Consider the following 18,562-nt stretch of genomic DNA (forward strand, 5'->3'; position numbering starts at 1 on the left):
GAAGAACTGTGGGTAATTCTGCTTTCCCTCATTACAGTCAGTTTCTGCACTGAAAAAAGTGGGTGTAGGCGTTACTTTGAAACGATTTTCACTCAGAAATTGCTAGTAAATTTCACAAATAATTACAAAAGAAACTGCACACATTGAATTAAGCGTGAAATTTTGAAGTATGAATACTGAAATAGTATTTTCTTGTAAACTTTATGTACAACTTAATATAATAAAATATTTTTTATAGTGTGTGTGTGTATATATATATATATATATATATATATATATATATATATATATATATATATATATATATATATATATATATATATATATATATATATATATATATATATATATATACACACACACACACACACACACACACACACACACACACACACACACACACACTATAAAAAATATAGCATTATGTCAACAGAACTCATCAAAATAACTTTTTAGCCAGCGAATTGGGTTGTTTTAACTCCGTAAATTGGGTTCTTTTAACCCAGCGAATTGGTTGTTTTAACCCATCGAATTGGGCTGTTTTAACTCAGCGAATTGAGTTGTTTTAACTCAGCAAATTGGGTTCTTTTAACCCAGCGAATTGGGTTCTTTTAACCCAGCAAATTGGGTTGTTTTAACCAGCGAATTGAGTTGTTTTAACTCAGGAAATTGGGTTCTTTTAACCCAGCAAATTGGGTTTTTTTAACCCAGCGAATTGGGTTGTTTTAACCAGCGAATTGGTTCAAAATAATGTTTGCAACTTAAAGTTTAATTAAATCAATAAATCAGATTTGCAACCACGCATTTTGATGTTAGTGTGCGTTAAGGCTGTAATGAGGGGGCGTGACTCCTGCATGCGTGTGCTGTGACGTGAGCATGTGTTGCATGTGTTTCATCACTTCCTGTAGGAAGAACCACTGGAGATCATAAAGCCTGTGCCCATCAACCAAACGCCTGCACCCGCCACCAGTCTCGCCCCGGGCAGCAGCGCTTACAATAAGACCGCGCGGCCGTTCGGCGGGGCCGCTAGCACTGTTCGATCCGTCAGTCCGTCTCCGGCGCCCACCGCACCCAAGGCCTCCATCCCCTCCGCATCTTCTGCATTCACTCCAGCTGCTCCTTCCCAGCAGCCTCCACAACCACCCTTCCCGCTCAGTAGCTCCGCCCACCGCTCGCTGTCCTCACCTAGCTCCGCCCCTAAACCCGCCTCTGGCCGCTCCCCCTTCGCCAACTCTTCTTCCACGTCCTCCTCTGGCTCCTCCTCCCCGGCGAGAGTGACAGCTCCTCCTCCTCCCCCGGCCCCCGCCGCTCCTCAGCCGTCCGTCTATAACACGCCCATCAACCTCTACTCCAATGAGAACGCGTGTGAGGTGGCTATAGGCCAGAGGCGTGGCCTGATGGAGAGTAAAGTCACAGGAGAACACCATAACGGGTAGGTGGGGCGACCCGAATGACCAATCAACCTCAACTTCCTGTTCCTTCATACTTCTGTTTCCTTTATTTACTCTTCCTCACTTTGATCTGTTATTATTAAGAGAAGTTTTAATGCTGTGCTTTAATAATATTTTGGTTTATTTTATGAACAGAACTATTATCACATAAATTAATCTGATTAATGAGAGGTTTAATAACTGAGGGACCGGAATCTACTCTTACACATCTTTATGATTTATTTTATCTTCTTCACAGACGTGTTTAACCCTTATAGGGTCTTTGAGGTCTTTTTAGACCACAAACGACGTTTGCTAAAATAAATAAAAAAATGTTCTCTTTGTCCAAATGACATGAAACTTTGTACAGTGGTTAACACTTTCTAGATTTACAAACAAAAACTAAATTGGAATGATATCTTGTTTTTATGTTAGTGTAGAAAAAAAAAAAAGTCGCACTCAGGATCTTTGGGGTCTCTAGAGACCCCAGGCAACAAAATGTAATTTTGTAACAAAATAATTGTTTTTTAAAAAACAAATGTAACTTTACTCTGTTTATTAATGTTTTTACTTCATATTTGTGCAGTTTTTGGAGGGTTTATCATATCTTTTAAATTTATATAAATAAATTAAAAAATATTTTTTTAAATAGGTTTTTATACAAAAACAGCTTTTTATGTAAAATTCACTTTATAAAGACCCACATTTCTAACTTTCATTCATGGGGATAACATGGATGATTTGACATGGTTTAGTGTGAGATTTTTGCCCATCTTTTGGAAAATGCAGTTTTAAAAGTAAATAAATTCTCACTTTTACCAGTAGATGGCTCCAGAGCTCCACTATTTGCTGTTTGACTGACTGAAAGACTCTTTTCACAAGTATTCTTCAGTTGGATTCATATCTAAATATTATGAAATCAAAATTATGACAATAAAAATTACTTTTTGTCAAACTTTAACTTTTTTTTTTTTTTTTTTTTTTTTACTGAAATTTTTTTTTTTTTTTTTTTTTTTTTTCAAAAATGTTTATCCTGAGGATGAATTTTGTCCATTTTGTAAGTTGGGTCTCATCATAATGTAACAATATAGAAAAACTGATTTTTTTCATTACAAAAAATACTAAACTTTGACAAAAAGTAATTTTTATTGTCATAATTGTGATTTCATAATATTTAAATATGAATCCAGCTGAAAAATACTTGTGAAAAGAGTCTTTCAGTCAGTCAAATAGCAAATAGTGGAGCTCTGCAGCATCTGCTGGTAAAAGTGATCATTTTTTTACTTTTAAAACTGTATTTGAAGTAAAAACATTAATAAACAGATTAAAATTATGTTTGTTTAAAAAAAAAAAAAAAATTATTTTGTTACAAAATTACATTTGTAGAAGGTCTCTGGAGAACGAAGACCGCACAAGGGTTAATGCAGATGAGTTTAAAATAAGGAATATGAAACTTAAAAATGAATTATGCGTGTTATTTGAGTTGTGAACTGTCTAAATCATCTTTTTGAAGTCTAGACAGATGAATTGTGCTTATCCGTCGCTGATGTAATCTCCGTTGGTTGAGTTTGCTCGTGTAAACAGTGCTTTATGGATGATTACATCACGTCTCTTCATTTATAATTATTGTCTGTGGTAACTGGCAGCGTGTCACAAATGCTGTTTTTGGTGTTGAAATGCATTTGAGGGAATCACAGTCCACGGATGTTTTGAACACTAGACAGAGTACACACAGCTCTCTGTGGGGAAGCGTGTGGGAAAGTTGGGAGTCAACGGGAGGAAAGTGGTGGTTTTCCAAAACGACTGTGAGATATCAGAATCACTTATTCAGAGATGAGCTAGTGTGATGAATCTCAGACCTTCTCTCTTTACGTTTATTTAGCAGGCATTTCTAAATGAGTATTTTCATTTTTTACATTATTTATTTATTATTTAATTAATATCTTTTTCTTTTAGATTTACATATATATTTTATTTATACTTAATATTTAATTATTATTGTTATTACCTTTATTATTATTATTATTATTATTATTATTATTATTAAATATTTAATTACGTAAAGGGAAATGCTTTTAGATATGTTAAATATATTTAATATTTTTATCTATATATCTTTTCATTTTGTTATTATTATTATTAATTTAATTATTTTTTGAACATTTAAAAAATATTTTTTTTATTTAATATTTAATTATTAATTAATTCTTTTATTTTATTTATTTATCTTTAGAAAATGTAAAAAAAGCTAATTTGTTTAAGAGCACATTTTTCGTCACATGTGTTCATGAGTTTTATTTACTCACTTTAGTTTCGACGTGGAAGTCAACAGCAGATAAAGAAAACGGGTAAAGCAGTAAAAAAGTAATTGTTTATATTTTTTTATTTATTTTGAAAATTGTTTATTTTATTTTATTTTTTTATTTAATATTATATTTAATATTTTCATCTATCTTTTTAATATTTTATTAGTGTTATTTAATTATTTAAATAATTTAATAATTTAAGAATTATTAAAAGAAATTTAAAAATATTAAGAATTATTTAAAGAACTAATATATATATTTTTTTATTTAATTATTAATTAATAGTTTGATTTTATTTATATATTTTTATCTATATACCTTAATATTTTATTGTTGGTATTATTTATTTAAGTATTTAAAGAATTTAATCATTTTAGAATAATTTAAATAATTTATTTATTTAAAAGAATATATTTATTTTATAAATGATCTATTTAATATTTTATTTAATATTTTATCTATATATCTTTTTAATATTTTATTAGTATTATTTATTTAATTATTTAAATAATTTCATTATTTAAGAATTATTTATAGAATTTTAAAAATATTTTAAATTATTTTTATATTTTTTTTTATTTTATTTTATTAAACTTTCTTCAGAAAATAAAAAAAAAGCTAATTAAAAGAAGCTCATTATCCATGCGTCTTCTCCATATGTGCTCTTATTTTCATAGATGGGTTTATTTACTCGCTCACTTTAGTTTTGACGTGGAAGTCAACAGCAGATCAAAGAAAACTCGTGAAGCGGTAATGAGTCTGACATCTTGTGTCTGAGGCCGAGAGTTTTCCCTCTCATGTGGTTTCAGTGATCCTATAAACATGTAAACTGTGTTTCACTCGGATAAACAGCGTTCTGCTTGAAGTTCTGACCACAGGAGGAGAGAAACGAGTGAGATGAGAGATCACAGCCGTAAATCTGCAGGTTTAGACACTTAGATTGGAGCGTTTCTTGAATCCTGCTGGTCGGATATAAATCCTGCAGAATTTGTAACAGATCAAAATATTTCTCTGTAATCTCTGCGTTCATGCTTGTTTTGGACACGTTCTTCATAATATATTATTATGAGCTTCCTGATTCCAGTGATAGTGAAGTCAACAGGAAACAGGGAAGAACAGGTCGACCTTTGCCGTGACAGACTAAATCCCAGGAACGCTGATGGATTATCCAGAGAGATCCCGAGTGTCTTAAAGGGATTGCTAACCCAGAATAGTGTTCATTTTGTCGGCTGTTTTATTTATTCATTTATTGCTTTTATATATCACTGATTCAATTATTAGTTATTTTTATTAGTTTTTGTTTTATTATTAACTTTTTTATTACTAATTATTTTACATTTACGTTTACTTATTAGTGTTTTGTTTTGATTTGGTTTTCATTTTAATAAAAATTATTATTTTAATTTAACTTTTTTTTATTTTTCTTATTTTTTTTTTTATTCTTGACTATTTATTATTATTAATTGCTCTATTTTGATTGTTTTTATTTTAAAGTTTTTAAAGTTTTTACATTTTTATGGTTTAATTACATAGTGAGTTTTATTTTGATTTGTTTTTAATTTAATAATTATTATTTAATTATTTATTAATTATTAATTTAATTATTTATTTTAATTTAACGTATGATTTCATAATTATTTTTTGTTTTAGTTTTATATGTAGTTTTTTATTAAGTGATTTATTTTGATTTATTTTTATTTTTTTTTAATTTTACATTTTTATGGTTTAATTACTTAAGTGTTGTAAGTGTTTTATATTGTTTTGTTTTTATTTTAATAAGTATTTAATAATCAATTTATTTTGATTTATTTTAATTTAACTTATTTATTATTTAATTACTAGTTATTTTTATTATTTTTTATATTTATTTTTTATTTAATTGTTTTTTATTTAAATTTTTGCATTTTTATGGTTTAATTACATATTATTAGTTTTATTTTGTTTGTTTTTAAAATAAATTTATTTTAATATTAATATTATATTATTGATTATAATATATAATAATATAATAATACATTAGTGTTACATTTTTATTATTTAATTACTTATTAGTGTTATATTTTTCCTGTTTTAATTTGATCACTTTACAATATGGTTTCATTAGTTATCGTTAGTTAAACACAAGCATTTATTAATCTTAGTTCATGTTAACTTCATCATTTACTCTACAGATGTGTGTGGAGTGAGTTTTGACTTCGTTTACTGCTTCTCATTTACTATGTTTAGTCGTCAGCCTCGGCAGGAATGTTTGTAAAATTCTCTGCGAGAGTTTCCAGCTGCGTTTACTGACTCCAGCAATTAGTATCCCGGGAGAAGCAGCCGGAGTGAGTTTTGACTCTTGTTCTCACATTAGAGTCATTAACTCCTCTGATGGAGGCAGAGGCCGTCTGTGTTCGCTGACGTCTGTGACGGTCCTGATCCAAACACACACACGCATGCAGTCAAACCGTGTGTGTGTGTGTGTGTGTGTGTGTGTGTGTGTGTGTGTGTCACAAGCACATGAACACAAGCGCTGTGAGGGACGATATAGCCGGCCTGAGTGAATACTGCAAATAAATAAATAAATATTTATTTAGCAAATTCTTTTTTTTTTTAATCCTAAGTGACTTTAAATAGTTTTTATTTCATTTATATTTTATTTAGCAGACACTTATTAATTTATTATTATTATTATTTTTTATTTTTATTTTTTTATTTTTTTAGCAAACTCAGTTTTCCTTTAGTGACTTAAAGTTGTAGAATTTTTTATTTTATTTAGCAGACTCTTTTATTTCTTGTGATTTTTAAATAGATATAGAATGAATTTATTTATTTATTTATTTGTTTATTTGTTTGTTTGTGTGTTTATTTAGCAGACTCCTTTATCCTTAGTGGCTTAAATTTTATTTTATTTTTTTATTTATTTATTTATTATATATATATATTTTTTTTTTGCAGACTCTTTTATCCTTAGTGGCTTAAAATAGATGTAGAATTTATTTGTTTTATTTCATTTTTTTATTTTATTTTATTCCATTTTTTTTCTTAGTGACTTAAAATAGATGTAGAGTAGAAATTAATTTAATTAATTAATTTTTTATTATTTTATGGTATCCTTAGTTATTTAAAATAGATGTAGAATTTATTCATATATTTATTTTATCAAATTTTGTTTATTTATTTATTTTTATTTTATTTTATTTTGTATTTTTTTCTTAGTGACAAAATAGACGTAGAATTTATTTTATTTTAATTTATTTCACTTTATTTTATTTATTTTTTATTTTTTATCATTAGTGATTTAAAATGTATGTAGAATTTTTTTTTTCTTAGCAATTTAAAATAGATGTAGAATTTTATTTTAATTTATTTCATTTTATTTTATTTTATTTTTTATTTTATCCTTGGTGATTTAAAATATGTGGAATTTTATTTACATATTTTATTTCATTTTGTTTTTCATTTATTTTATTTTATTTTATTTTTTATTTTTTTCTTAATGACTTAAAATAGATGTAGAATTTTATTTTATTTAGTTTTTTTTCATCCTTAATGATTTAAAATTGATGTAGAATTTTTTTTATTTATATATTTTAGCAGATTCTTTTATCCTTAGTGACTTAAAATTAACTTAATGACTTAATTTTTTTTTTAAATATTTATTTTAGCAGATATTTTTTATCAAAGGTCACTTATAAATTAGGAATACAAGAAGCGATTTATCCTAGACATTGTGTCTATATTCTCTAAAAACAAATCTTTTATTTTGCCTCTCAGGTAAATTGACTTTGTATGTTTTTCTTCTACACTCAGTTTCTCTTCAGGATGATCTTTACTGTCATGAATGATCAGTCTGAAGAGGACGAGTTACTTTATTATAGTATTAATAAACTGTCAGCATGTTTATATCGAGAGACCAGGATAATAATTCACGGTAACTTGATGCTCTTGTGCTTGCGTGTGTGTGTGTGTGTTTCTGCATGTGTGTGTGTGTGTGTGTTTCTGCATGAGGTTTGATGGTGATCATTCCCTGTCAGACACAAACGCTTCAGATGTCTCTCTCTCTCTCTCTCTCTCTCTCTCCACAGGAGGAGCTCATGACAAAGTTAGTGCACTAGATAGTGTTATCTGGTATCTGTGTGTGTGTGTGTGTGTGTGTGTGTGTGTTCTCTAACCCAGCGACACACTCTCGATCATCTCTCTCAGTCTCTAGTGTTGTCTGGAGTCACAGAGGGTTTGATGGAGAGGTCGAGGTCAGGAGAGCGTGTGCTGCTGTCAGTCATCATGTCCATGTGTTTATTCACGGCCGTGGCATTAATGCTCTTGTGTGTCGTATAAATAGCAGCAGTGACATTCACCTCCACACATTGTTACAGAAGAGAGAGAGATTGATCAGAAACACCAGCTCAGGTTTAACCAGTTAAACGCTTGAGACAGTGGAGCCATCTAGTGTTGATAGTTAGTACTGTTCAAGATAAACATTTTAAAGCTGCACCCAGAAATTCGGCCTCACTTAAAATGTCTAATAAAATTAAAATTAATTTTAGAAATAATAATCAGTTTGAAAGGTTTAATTTTGCAAGTTTTAAACAAGATATTATAATAATATATAAATATATAATAATAAAAATATATTTATAATATTTATTATTATTATTATAAGTAGATATTATATTTATAAATTATATATACATTATGAAATAATTAATTATGCATTGTGTATCATATAACAAATATGTGTATATATTTATGTACTATTTTTATATTATTATAAACATAATAATTATTTTATAATAATAATGATAATAATAATAATAATATTTATAAATATAAATATCATGTATTATATTTATAATATATAAATTATTAAATAATAAAATTAGGCATTATGTGTATTATATAACAAAATGAGTATATATATATATATATATATATATATATATATATATATATATATATATATATTTCTAAATATTCTATATTATATTTATGTCTTATATTCATAAATTATATAAATCATTATCTGTTAGAAAAATTTATTTAAAAAATAATAATCTGTTTGAAAGGTTTAATTTAGTGAGTTTTAAACAAATTTAGGTTTAAAAGGTTTTAAAAATTTTAGTTGCCACTTTGTTCAGTTACTAACAACTAAAATCATAAAAAACATTTTTTTTTAATGTCATTTTCATTTATAACTATGTAGACATATTTAAAAAATAATAAAAATGACAACAAACCCATTAAATAAAACTTTAAAATAAAAAAATATAAATACAATATAAAAATAAAATATAAATAAATAAAAACAAATTTCAAAATGTTAATAAAACTATAAATATAATATAAAAATAAAATATAAAGATAAATAAATAAAATCTAATTCAAAATATTAATAAAAACTATAATAATAGCTCAGTGATACTAAAAAACTATTAGTAATTACCTATAAAAAATGTATTTTTTTTATTTTCCCCTTTAATGTGTTGAATATCAGCACTTAATCTACTGACAATTAAATTTGGGATTAATTTTTTTATTTTTTTAAATGAAATCCAATACTTTATTAAAAGATGTTCTGTAGTTATAGGACACATTTCGAATTACTTTTGCATGCAGAATTTAAATTAACTTTTGCTCATTTGCACTAATAATAATAAATATAATCAATAAATATAATAATATTTTCTGGTCTTTTTATTCCCATAGTGGACCTCAGAGTATTCTTAAGTAAGTAGAAGCAGAGTGAGTGTGAATTATGGGGTGATTTCTGTCTCTTCTCTGATTCTCTCGTCTTCTCTCATCCCTCTCTCATCACCTGTAGAAAGACTCCTCCCAGGTAAACAGGTGTGACAGGTGTTTTATCTGCAGCAGGTGTTGTCGTGGATGTTTAGTGATGTTGTGTGTGTCTGTGTGTATCAGAACGGCCCGGAAGCCCGTCCTGGAGCCGGAGCTGAACCACGTCTCTCCTCTCAGCGACTCCAGTAAGAAGCGTCTGATGGAGGACACGGAGGACTGGCACCCGCGCACCGGCACGTCTCAGTCGCGCTCCTTCAGGATCCTGGCGCAGATCACCGGCACAGAGAACGGTAGGAGCCCATCAACTCTTTCCTGTGCGCTTTTAAAGGCTTAAACGCTGTAATTCACAGTCTGTCCCTCTTCTGTCCTCTAGATCAAGCTCAGGAGAACCGGCCTGGAAAGAAGTGAGTTCAGATCTTCTGTTCCTCTCCATCACATCTGGTGTTCCTCTGATTATCCACAATCTTCCCTCTGATCAGAGCGTGTCTTTCTGTTAGTCATGAAATAGGATTGTGGGTAATCAGTGCTGAACATATGTTTTGTTTCAGAATCTAGTGAGCTGCTTTGCTGTCCACAAAGATGAAACTGAATAATGCTGATGCCGAGATATGGATGAAATAATTATTTATTTATTTATTTTTTTAATTATAAAGTTCTATAATATAAATTATTATATTAATTAAAATATAAATGTTATATAATATAATTTGCTACAAACAAAATATTTTTTTTAATTTTTATATTATTAATATATTATTGCATATTATTATTACTTCATAAATAATATTTTTACTATTTATAAATATTATAAATATATTCTATGTATTTATAAATTATTTTATTATTATATATTATTGTTGCATAATTTTTTTTAATAAATAGTAAATCATAATTGTATTATATTGATAAATTATATATAAATTATGAAATAATACAAATATGCATTGTGTATTATATGATAACGTGTATATATTTTTATGTATTTATAATTTTATAGTATTAATAATAATAATAATATTACTATTTTTATATATATATATATATATATATATATATATAAAACAAGTATATAAATATTATTTTTTATTTATATATTAATAATATATTATTAATATATATTATCATTATAGAAATATTATTTATAAATTCTATATAAGTTATTAAATAATACATTTTTGCATTTTGTGTATATAACATTTTATTATATTTATAAATATTATAATTTTATAGTAATATTATTAATAATAATATAACAATAATTTATATATAAGTATATAAATATTTATTTTATATTGCATATTATTATTATTATTATTACTTCATAAATAATATTTTTACTATTTATAAATATTATAATATATTCTATGTATTTATAAATTATTTTATTATTATATATTATTGTTGCATAAATATTTTTAATAACGTATAAATATAGTAAATTATAATTGTATTATATTGATAAATTATATATAAATTATGAAATAATACAAATATGCATTATGCGTATTATATGATAACGTGTATATATTTTTATGTATTTATAATTTTATAGTATTAATAATAATAATATTATTACTATTATTATTAATATATATATATATATATATATATAACAAGTATATAAATATTATTTTTTATTTGTAATATATTATTGTATATTAATAATATATTATATTATTAATATATATTATCATTACATAAATATTATTTATAAATTATATATAAATTATTAAATAATACAATTTTGCATTTTGTGTATATAACATTTTATTATATTTATAAATATAATTCTATAGTAATATAATAATAATATAACAATAATTTATATATAAGTATATAAATATTATTATTTTACATTATGTATTATGTTATTATTAATAATAATATACTATATTTATATATATATATATTATAATTATGTATTATTTATAAATGATATATAAATGATTAAATAATAAAAATATGCATTGTGTATTATATAATATGTGTATATATTTATTATATTTCTAAATATGTTTATAAACATAATTATTAATAATAATATTAAGATATTAAAATATAATATCTTTTAATAATAGTATTTTTGTATGTGTGTATAATATATAAATATATTTATGTGTTATATTCATAAATATATAAATCATTAAATAATAAAGTTATGCATTGTGTGTATTATATAACAAATATTATGTATGTGTATAAATAATATAAAATATAACAATATAATAATACAGATATATATGTAAAATTGTTAAAATTGTTACACAATATTTACTTTTGAAACCAGTAACTGTGTATCAGTTGAAACTGAGCAACACTCGATCATTCAGCTCACAGACGCTCATCTTCGTCTCTGAACTGGTTCACAGTGTGAGTGTGTGTCGTTTCTCTCTCTGTCCTCCTGCTTCTGTTTAATCAGTTTATCGTCTGTCTGTCCTTCTCTCTCTCTCTCTCTCTCTCTCTCGTCTGACCGTCAGGGTGACTAAAGTGGACCCAGAGCTGGTCCGGCCTCAGTACAACAAGCTGAGAGACTGGCATCACGAGGTCTCGGCCCGAACGCTCAATGTGTAGATCCGTCTGATGTTCCCTGAATCCAGCAGATCAATATCCCTATATCCGTTTGTTTCTCTCTGTCTGTTCCTGCTGCTCCTCTGACGTCTGTACTTTCTTTCATCGCTCTGAGACTTTGAATAAAGCCTTTCTTTCGTCTTTCTGCATCTGTTGTGTCTCTTCTTTTCTCTGTTTTCTTCTCTTCTTCAACTGCTGAAACGGCACACAAATGATCCGGCGTTCGGTTTTGAAACTGATTCCATGAACAATTCTCTGCTTTCAGGATACACTGCTGTTCAAAAGTTTGGGATCAGTAAGATTTTTTTAATTTCATTCAGTCTAAAGTGACAGTAAAGACATTTATAATGTTACAAAAGATTCCGTTTCAAATAAATCCTGTTCTTTTGAACTTTCCATTCATCAAAGAATCCTGAAAAATAAAATGTATCAGTTTTCACAAAAATATGAGCTGTTTTCAACATTGATAATAATCATAAATGTTTCTTGAGCAGCAAATCATCATATTAGAATGATTTCTGAAGGATCATGTGACACTGAAGACTGGAGTAACGATGCTGAAAATTCAGCTTTGCATCACTGGATATAAATTACACTTTACTATATATTCACATAGAAAACAGTTATTTTAAATCATAAAAATATTTCACTATTTTTAATGTATTTTCAATCAAATAAATGCAGCCTTGATGAGCAGAAGAGACTCTTTTCAAAAACATTAAAATAATCTTAATTATTATTTATTTAAAATAATCTTAATTATTATATTATTTATTTATTTTTATTTATTTATACATTGTATACATTATACTTTATAGTAATATTTCACTATTTATAATGTATTTTTGTTCAAATAAATGTAGCCTTAGTGAGCAGAAGAGACTCTTTCAAAAACATTCAAATTATCTTAATGATTTCAAAAGATTTGGCCTAATATAAATATATAACTTTATATAATTATAAAGTTATATAATGTAATATAATATAAATTATTATATTATATTAATTATAAATGTTATTATATATATATATAAATAACAATAATAATACATTATTATATATTATTATTACAAAATATTTATAAATATGTATTTATGTACTGTTTATAAATTATATATAATTATTAAACAATACAATTATGCAGTATGTGTATTATATGACAGTATATGTGTATATATTTTTAAGTATTATATTTATAAAAAAATTATTATTATAGTATTATTATTATTAATATATTATTAGTGTATATATATATATATATATATATATATATATATATATATATATATATATATATATATATATATATATATAGTATTATTTTATAGGATTTATATATTATTATATATGTTATTAATAATAATTAAAAAAATCTTTTAAATTATTTATAAGCTTATTTACCTATTATATATTATTATTACTACATAAATTATTATTGTTATTTTTAATAATATTTATAAATATTTTAAACAGTATATTATAATTATGTATTATATTTATAAATTACATATAATTTTTATTTTATTATTTATATTTTATTTATTTATATTTATCATTGATCTGCTGCTGTTCTCTGATCATCCTGAGAAATACTGGCTTTTACTGGATAGTTTTACTGCAGATGTGAAAGATGTTATTCAGACGTACTCTTGCCATTCAGCCAGTTTCTGTGCTTCCTCGTTCAAGCTGTATTTGTGTGTCTGTTGCTAATATAAAACGGCACTCATGAATCTCAGCGGTTGATCAGTCAGAACATGTGACACGACAAACACTCGATCCCACAATCCCTTTATAGAGCCCATCTATGACATTTTTATTAGTGATAAATAATAGATATGATTTCACCTTCTGCCCTCCCTATTTATCTCTCTCTCCTTCAGTCTCTCTATCCATTTGTAGTCGTCACATGTGTCCTCAGGAGTCAAAGAACCATCAGAACTAATAGTGAAGAAAATGAAATGTTTCACGTTCAGATCTGAGGAGTGATTATATATTAATGCATCCATTCACTTTAATGCACCTTCATCATTCGCCAGAAGACTGACGCAGTTCTGATAGTGGACAGAAGGTGGCAGCACTGCACTGCGTTTCATCTTATTAGTGAAGATAAATCACTTTTAACACTTTATGTGTGTCAATTTTTTATTTTTTTTGGATCAAAAATACAGTAAAAATAGTGAAATATTTTTATGATTTAGAACAGCTGTTTTCTATGTGAATATTAGTTAAGCTGTAATTTATTCCTGTGATCAAAGCTGATTTTTCTTCAGTCTCCAGACGGATATCTGGCAGTAACAGAATGTGTTTTGGTTTCATGTGGTGATCAATAAAGATTGGAGGTTTAATTGGGCGTATGTTGGCTCTCCGTGGAGTAAATGAATGTTGCGGTGAGTGGACGGTCACCTGCTGGCTCTGTGTTTCACGTGTTTCCAGCTGGTCACTGCATATGTGTCCGGTGTGACCTCTGCCCCGAGCATTGCATTGGAGCGTAACAGATGGTAAAACCATGATATTTTTAGATATACCATCATATACAGTATATCTGAAGTCATTTTTTGTGACCGGTGTGATTGAGTCGACATTTAAACAACACAAAAATGAGACAATAAGGCTGTTTTTATTAACAATAATATTTTTTGCATTTTCATGACAATTAAATATAATTATTATTCTATTATTATTATTCTCAGTGATGATTAGACTTTCGTGGCTGTAATATAATATAAAATTCTGTAATAAATTGTATTTAAATTAGATTATACTATATTAAATGCTGTACAATAAGTGCTATTATGACGTATAAATATTTTACAATTTAATTATTATTTTTAAGCAATTTACAGCAATGAGATGATTTTACAAGATGTTTAATTCATGAAATTAATGTAACCGTAAAGAACGTTTTATTATATTTTTAATTATATTTTTTATTAACTCTTTTGTACAAAGCATGAATATGAGGTACAAAAATATTTTATTCATCAAAAATAAATAGATAAATAAAGTACAACAGCATTGGATGATTGAGATACAGAAAATATTAATCATAATAAAATAGTCTATTTTCTTTATGCAAATATTATTAGAATATAATATATATTATTAGAATTTATATATATATATATATATATATATATATATATATATATATATGAGAGAGAGAGAATTTTACTATTTATATACTGTTATAGTGTTTTGAATTTTAATTTTAGTTTAAGTAATTTTTATGTGTTTTTGTCATTTTTATTAGGATTTCATAGTGTTTGTTTTAGTAATTATTATTCTAAAATAGTTAAATAAGCTTATAAAATAATGTAAAATATTTTAAGACTAATAAGTCTAATATTTAAATGTAATTTTGTAATTATCAATTATTATTAGAAACTAAATGTTTATTAATATTTTGAATTATTTTCTGTTTTAATTTTAGTAATTTTATGTGCTTTTTGTCATTTTTATTAGGTTTTAATAGCTTTGTTTTAGTAATTATTATTAAAAATAAATAGTTAATAAATAAGCTAATAAAATAATTTGAATTTTTTTAAGCTTAAGTAATATTTAAATGTAATTTTTAAAATTATCAATTATTTTTGGAAACTATATAAATATATATTATAATATATTTTTTTTATTATATCAGTGTAATTTTACTATTATTTGTATACTATTACAGTGTTTATTATTATTTTGAATTATTTTATTTTTATATTTTCTGTTTTAATTTTAGTGTAAGTAATTTTTTATGTGCTTTTGTCATTTTTATTAGGATTTCATAGTGTTGTTAGTTTTTAGTAATTATTATTCTAAATACATTTTTTAAGACTAATAAGTCTAATATTAATGTAATTTTTTAATTATCAATTATTATTAGAAACTAAATATATATATTTCTATTATATTCAGTGTAATTTTACTATTATTTGTGAACTATTATTGTGTTTATTAATATTTTGAATTATTTTATTTTTATATTTTCTGTTTTAATTTTAGCAATTTTATGTACTTTTTGTCATTTTTATTAGGTTTTAATAGCTTTGTTTTAGTAATTATTATTAAAAATAAATAGTTTATAAATAAGCTTATAAAATAATTTGAATTTTTTTAAGCTTAAGTAATATTTAAATGTAATTTTTAAAATTATCAATTATTTTTGGAAACTATATAAATATATATTATAATATATATTTTATTATATTCAGTGTAATTTTACTATTATTTGTATACTATTATAGTGTCTATTAATATTTTGAATTATTTTATTTTAATTTTAGTTTAAGTAATTTTTTATGTGCTTTTGTCATTTTTATTAGGATTTCATAGTGTTGTTTGTTTTAGTAATTATTATTCTAAATACATTTTTTAAGACTAATAAGTCTAATATTAATGTAATTTTTTTTAATTATCAATTATTATTAGAAACTAAATATATATATTTCTATTATATTCAGTGTAATTTACTATTATTTGTGAACTATTATTGTGTTTATTAATATTTTGAATTATTTTATTTTTATATTTTCTGTTTTAATTTTAGTAATTTTATGTACTTTTTGTCATTTTTATTAGGTTTTAATAGCTTTGTTTTAGTAATTATTATTAAAATAAATAGTTAATAAATAAGCTTATAAAATAATTTGAATTTTTTTAAGCTTAAGTAATATTTAAATGTAATTTTTAAAATTATCAATTATTTTTGGAAACTATATAAATATATATTATAATATATATTTTTATTATATTCAGTGTAATTTTACTATTATTTGTATACTATTATAGTGTTTATTAATATTTTGAATTATTTTATTTTAATTTTAGTTTAAATAATTTTTTTATGTGCTTTTGTCATTTTTACTAGGATTTCATAGTGTTGTTTGTTTTAGTCATTATTATTCTAAATACATTTTTTAAGACTAATAAGTCTAATATTAATGTAATTTTTTAATTATCAATTATTATTAGAAACTAAATATATATATTTCTATTATATTCAGTGTAATTTTACTATTATTTGTGAATAATTATTGTGTTTATTAATGTTTTGAATTATTTTATTTTTATATTTTCTGTTTTATTTTTAGTAATTTTATGTGCATTTTTGTTAACTTTGTCATTTTTATTAGATTTTAATAGCATTGTTTGTTTTAGTAATTATTATTAAAAATAAATAAGCTTATAAAATAATTTGAGTTTTTTTTTTTTTAAGCTTAAGTAATATTTAAATGTAATTTTTTTTTAATTAATTATCAATCATTTTTAGAAACTATATATAATAATTGTTTAAATTATCGATTATTTTTTAGCTTTTTAAAAATTAATGTTTTATAAAGCATTATGTATTATATAAGATTGATTTCTGTTATTTTCTTCAAGCAAAATCAAATTTTGTATTTATTTACTGTTATTTCAGTGTGAGATGTGACCCGGTCATGTGGTCGACAGGTTTAATGTCACAGTGAATCAAGGGCGTTTCGGCCGCGCTCGTTGTTTTGTTGGCTCTGTTTTTCTTCATTATCAAACCATCTGGGACCGCTGCGCCGACGGGCCGCGTGAATTTGATCAATCTGCTCATGTTTGGAGGCAGAACGTCCCTGTGTGGAGGTTCACGCTCCGCCGGCTCTCACAGGGTCAGTTCGCTGTCGTTCCCGTCACATGTTCTCTGTTTGAACATCCTGCGCTTTGACCACACGTTTGCATGAGAATCTAGAGCTTATACAAACACATTCACATTAAAGTGCTTATTTTGTTGTCTAGCACTGAAAGTCTGGTGTGTTCTCTTGTGTTTCTCTCCAGCGAGGCCGCAGAGGAGGCTCAGCCCAGCTCTCATGTCACGTCTTCTGTCAAAACGATGACCAAAACTCCCGCCGGAGCTCCTCGACAGGGCAACGGCGTCCCTCCACCTGCGGCCAAAAGCTGGCATTCTGGGAACGCTGCAGGTGAGATGCTCCCTAGATCTGCTTTGTGTTTATTCCTTAAAGAGATTCAGCCACAGCAAACATCGTTTACATGCTTTCTAAAGGAAAACGGATATTAAGCATTAATAAATATTTGTATTATTTTCTATGTATTCTTATACAGGCACAATTTATATTTGTCTTCAAAAATGATCTCAAGCATTTCAGCAGAAACCTTCAGTCAAATCTCTGTCTCTATTCCAGTGTTAATTTTATATTATTTATATACTATTTATTGAGTATTTTTTAATATTTTAAATTAGATTTTTATATTTGTTGCCAAATTAAGTATAATTAAGTTTAAGTTTTTAATATTATGGTTTTAGTTTGTAATAACAACACTGAATTTTATATTATATTGTATTATATTATTATATACTTTTATAGTGTTTATTAATATTTTGAATTATTTTATTTTTATATTTTTTTAAGTTTTGTTTACATTTTTAATAGCTTTAAGGTTTTAATAACTTTATTTGTTTATGTTTTGGTAATTATTATTATTATAAATAAATAGTTAATAAATAATCTT

General features: G+C 25.3%; 1 protein-coding gene across 4 annotated transcripts in view; it reads left to right on the top strand.

Moving 5' to 3' along the window:
• The window catches only part of pdlim5b (PDZ and LIM domain 5b), a 105,685-nt gene that overhangs the window by 71,369 nt on the left and 15,754 nt on the right, over positions 1-18,562 (top strand). For 2 of the 4 annotated variants that reach the window (XM_048181355.1, XM_048181353.1), the window contains exons 5-9: positions 909-1,432; positions 9,537-9,551; positions 9,635-9,801; positions 9,885-9,915; positions 17,870-18,012. In XM_048181355.1, the coding sequence (XP_048037312.1) occupies positions 909-1,432; positions 9,537-9,551; positions 9,635-9,801; positions 9,885-9,915; positions 17,870-18,012 (880 nt within the window). Of the gene's footprint in view, positions 1-908; positions 1,433-7,803; positions 7,821-9,421; positions 9,443-9,536; positions 9,552-9,634; positions 9,802-9,884; positions 9,916-17,869; positions 18,013-18,562 lie in introns of all 4 variants that reach the window. The other 2 variants (XM_048181357.1, XM_048181356.1) reach the window with 2 other exon arrangements.

This window comes from Megalobrama amblycephala, linkage group LG2, assembly GCF_018812025.1.
Source record: "Megalobrama amblycephala isolate DHTTF-2021 linkage group LG2, ASM1881202v1, whole genome shotgun sequence".
Classification (NCBI taxonomy): Eukaryota; Metazoa; Chordata; class Actinopteri; order Cypriniformes; family Xenocyprididae; genus Megalobrama; species Megalobrama amblycephala.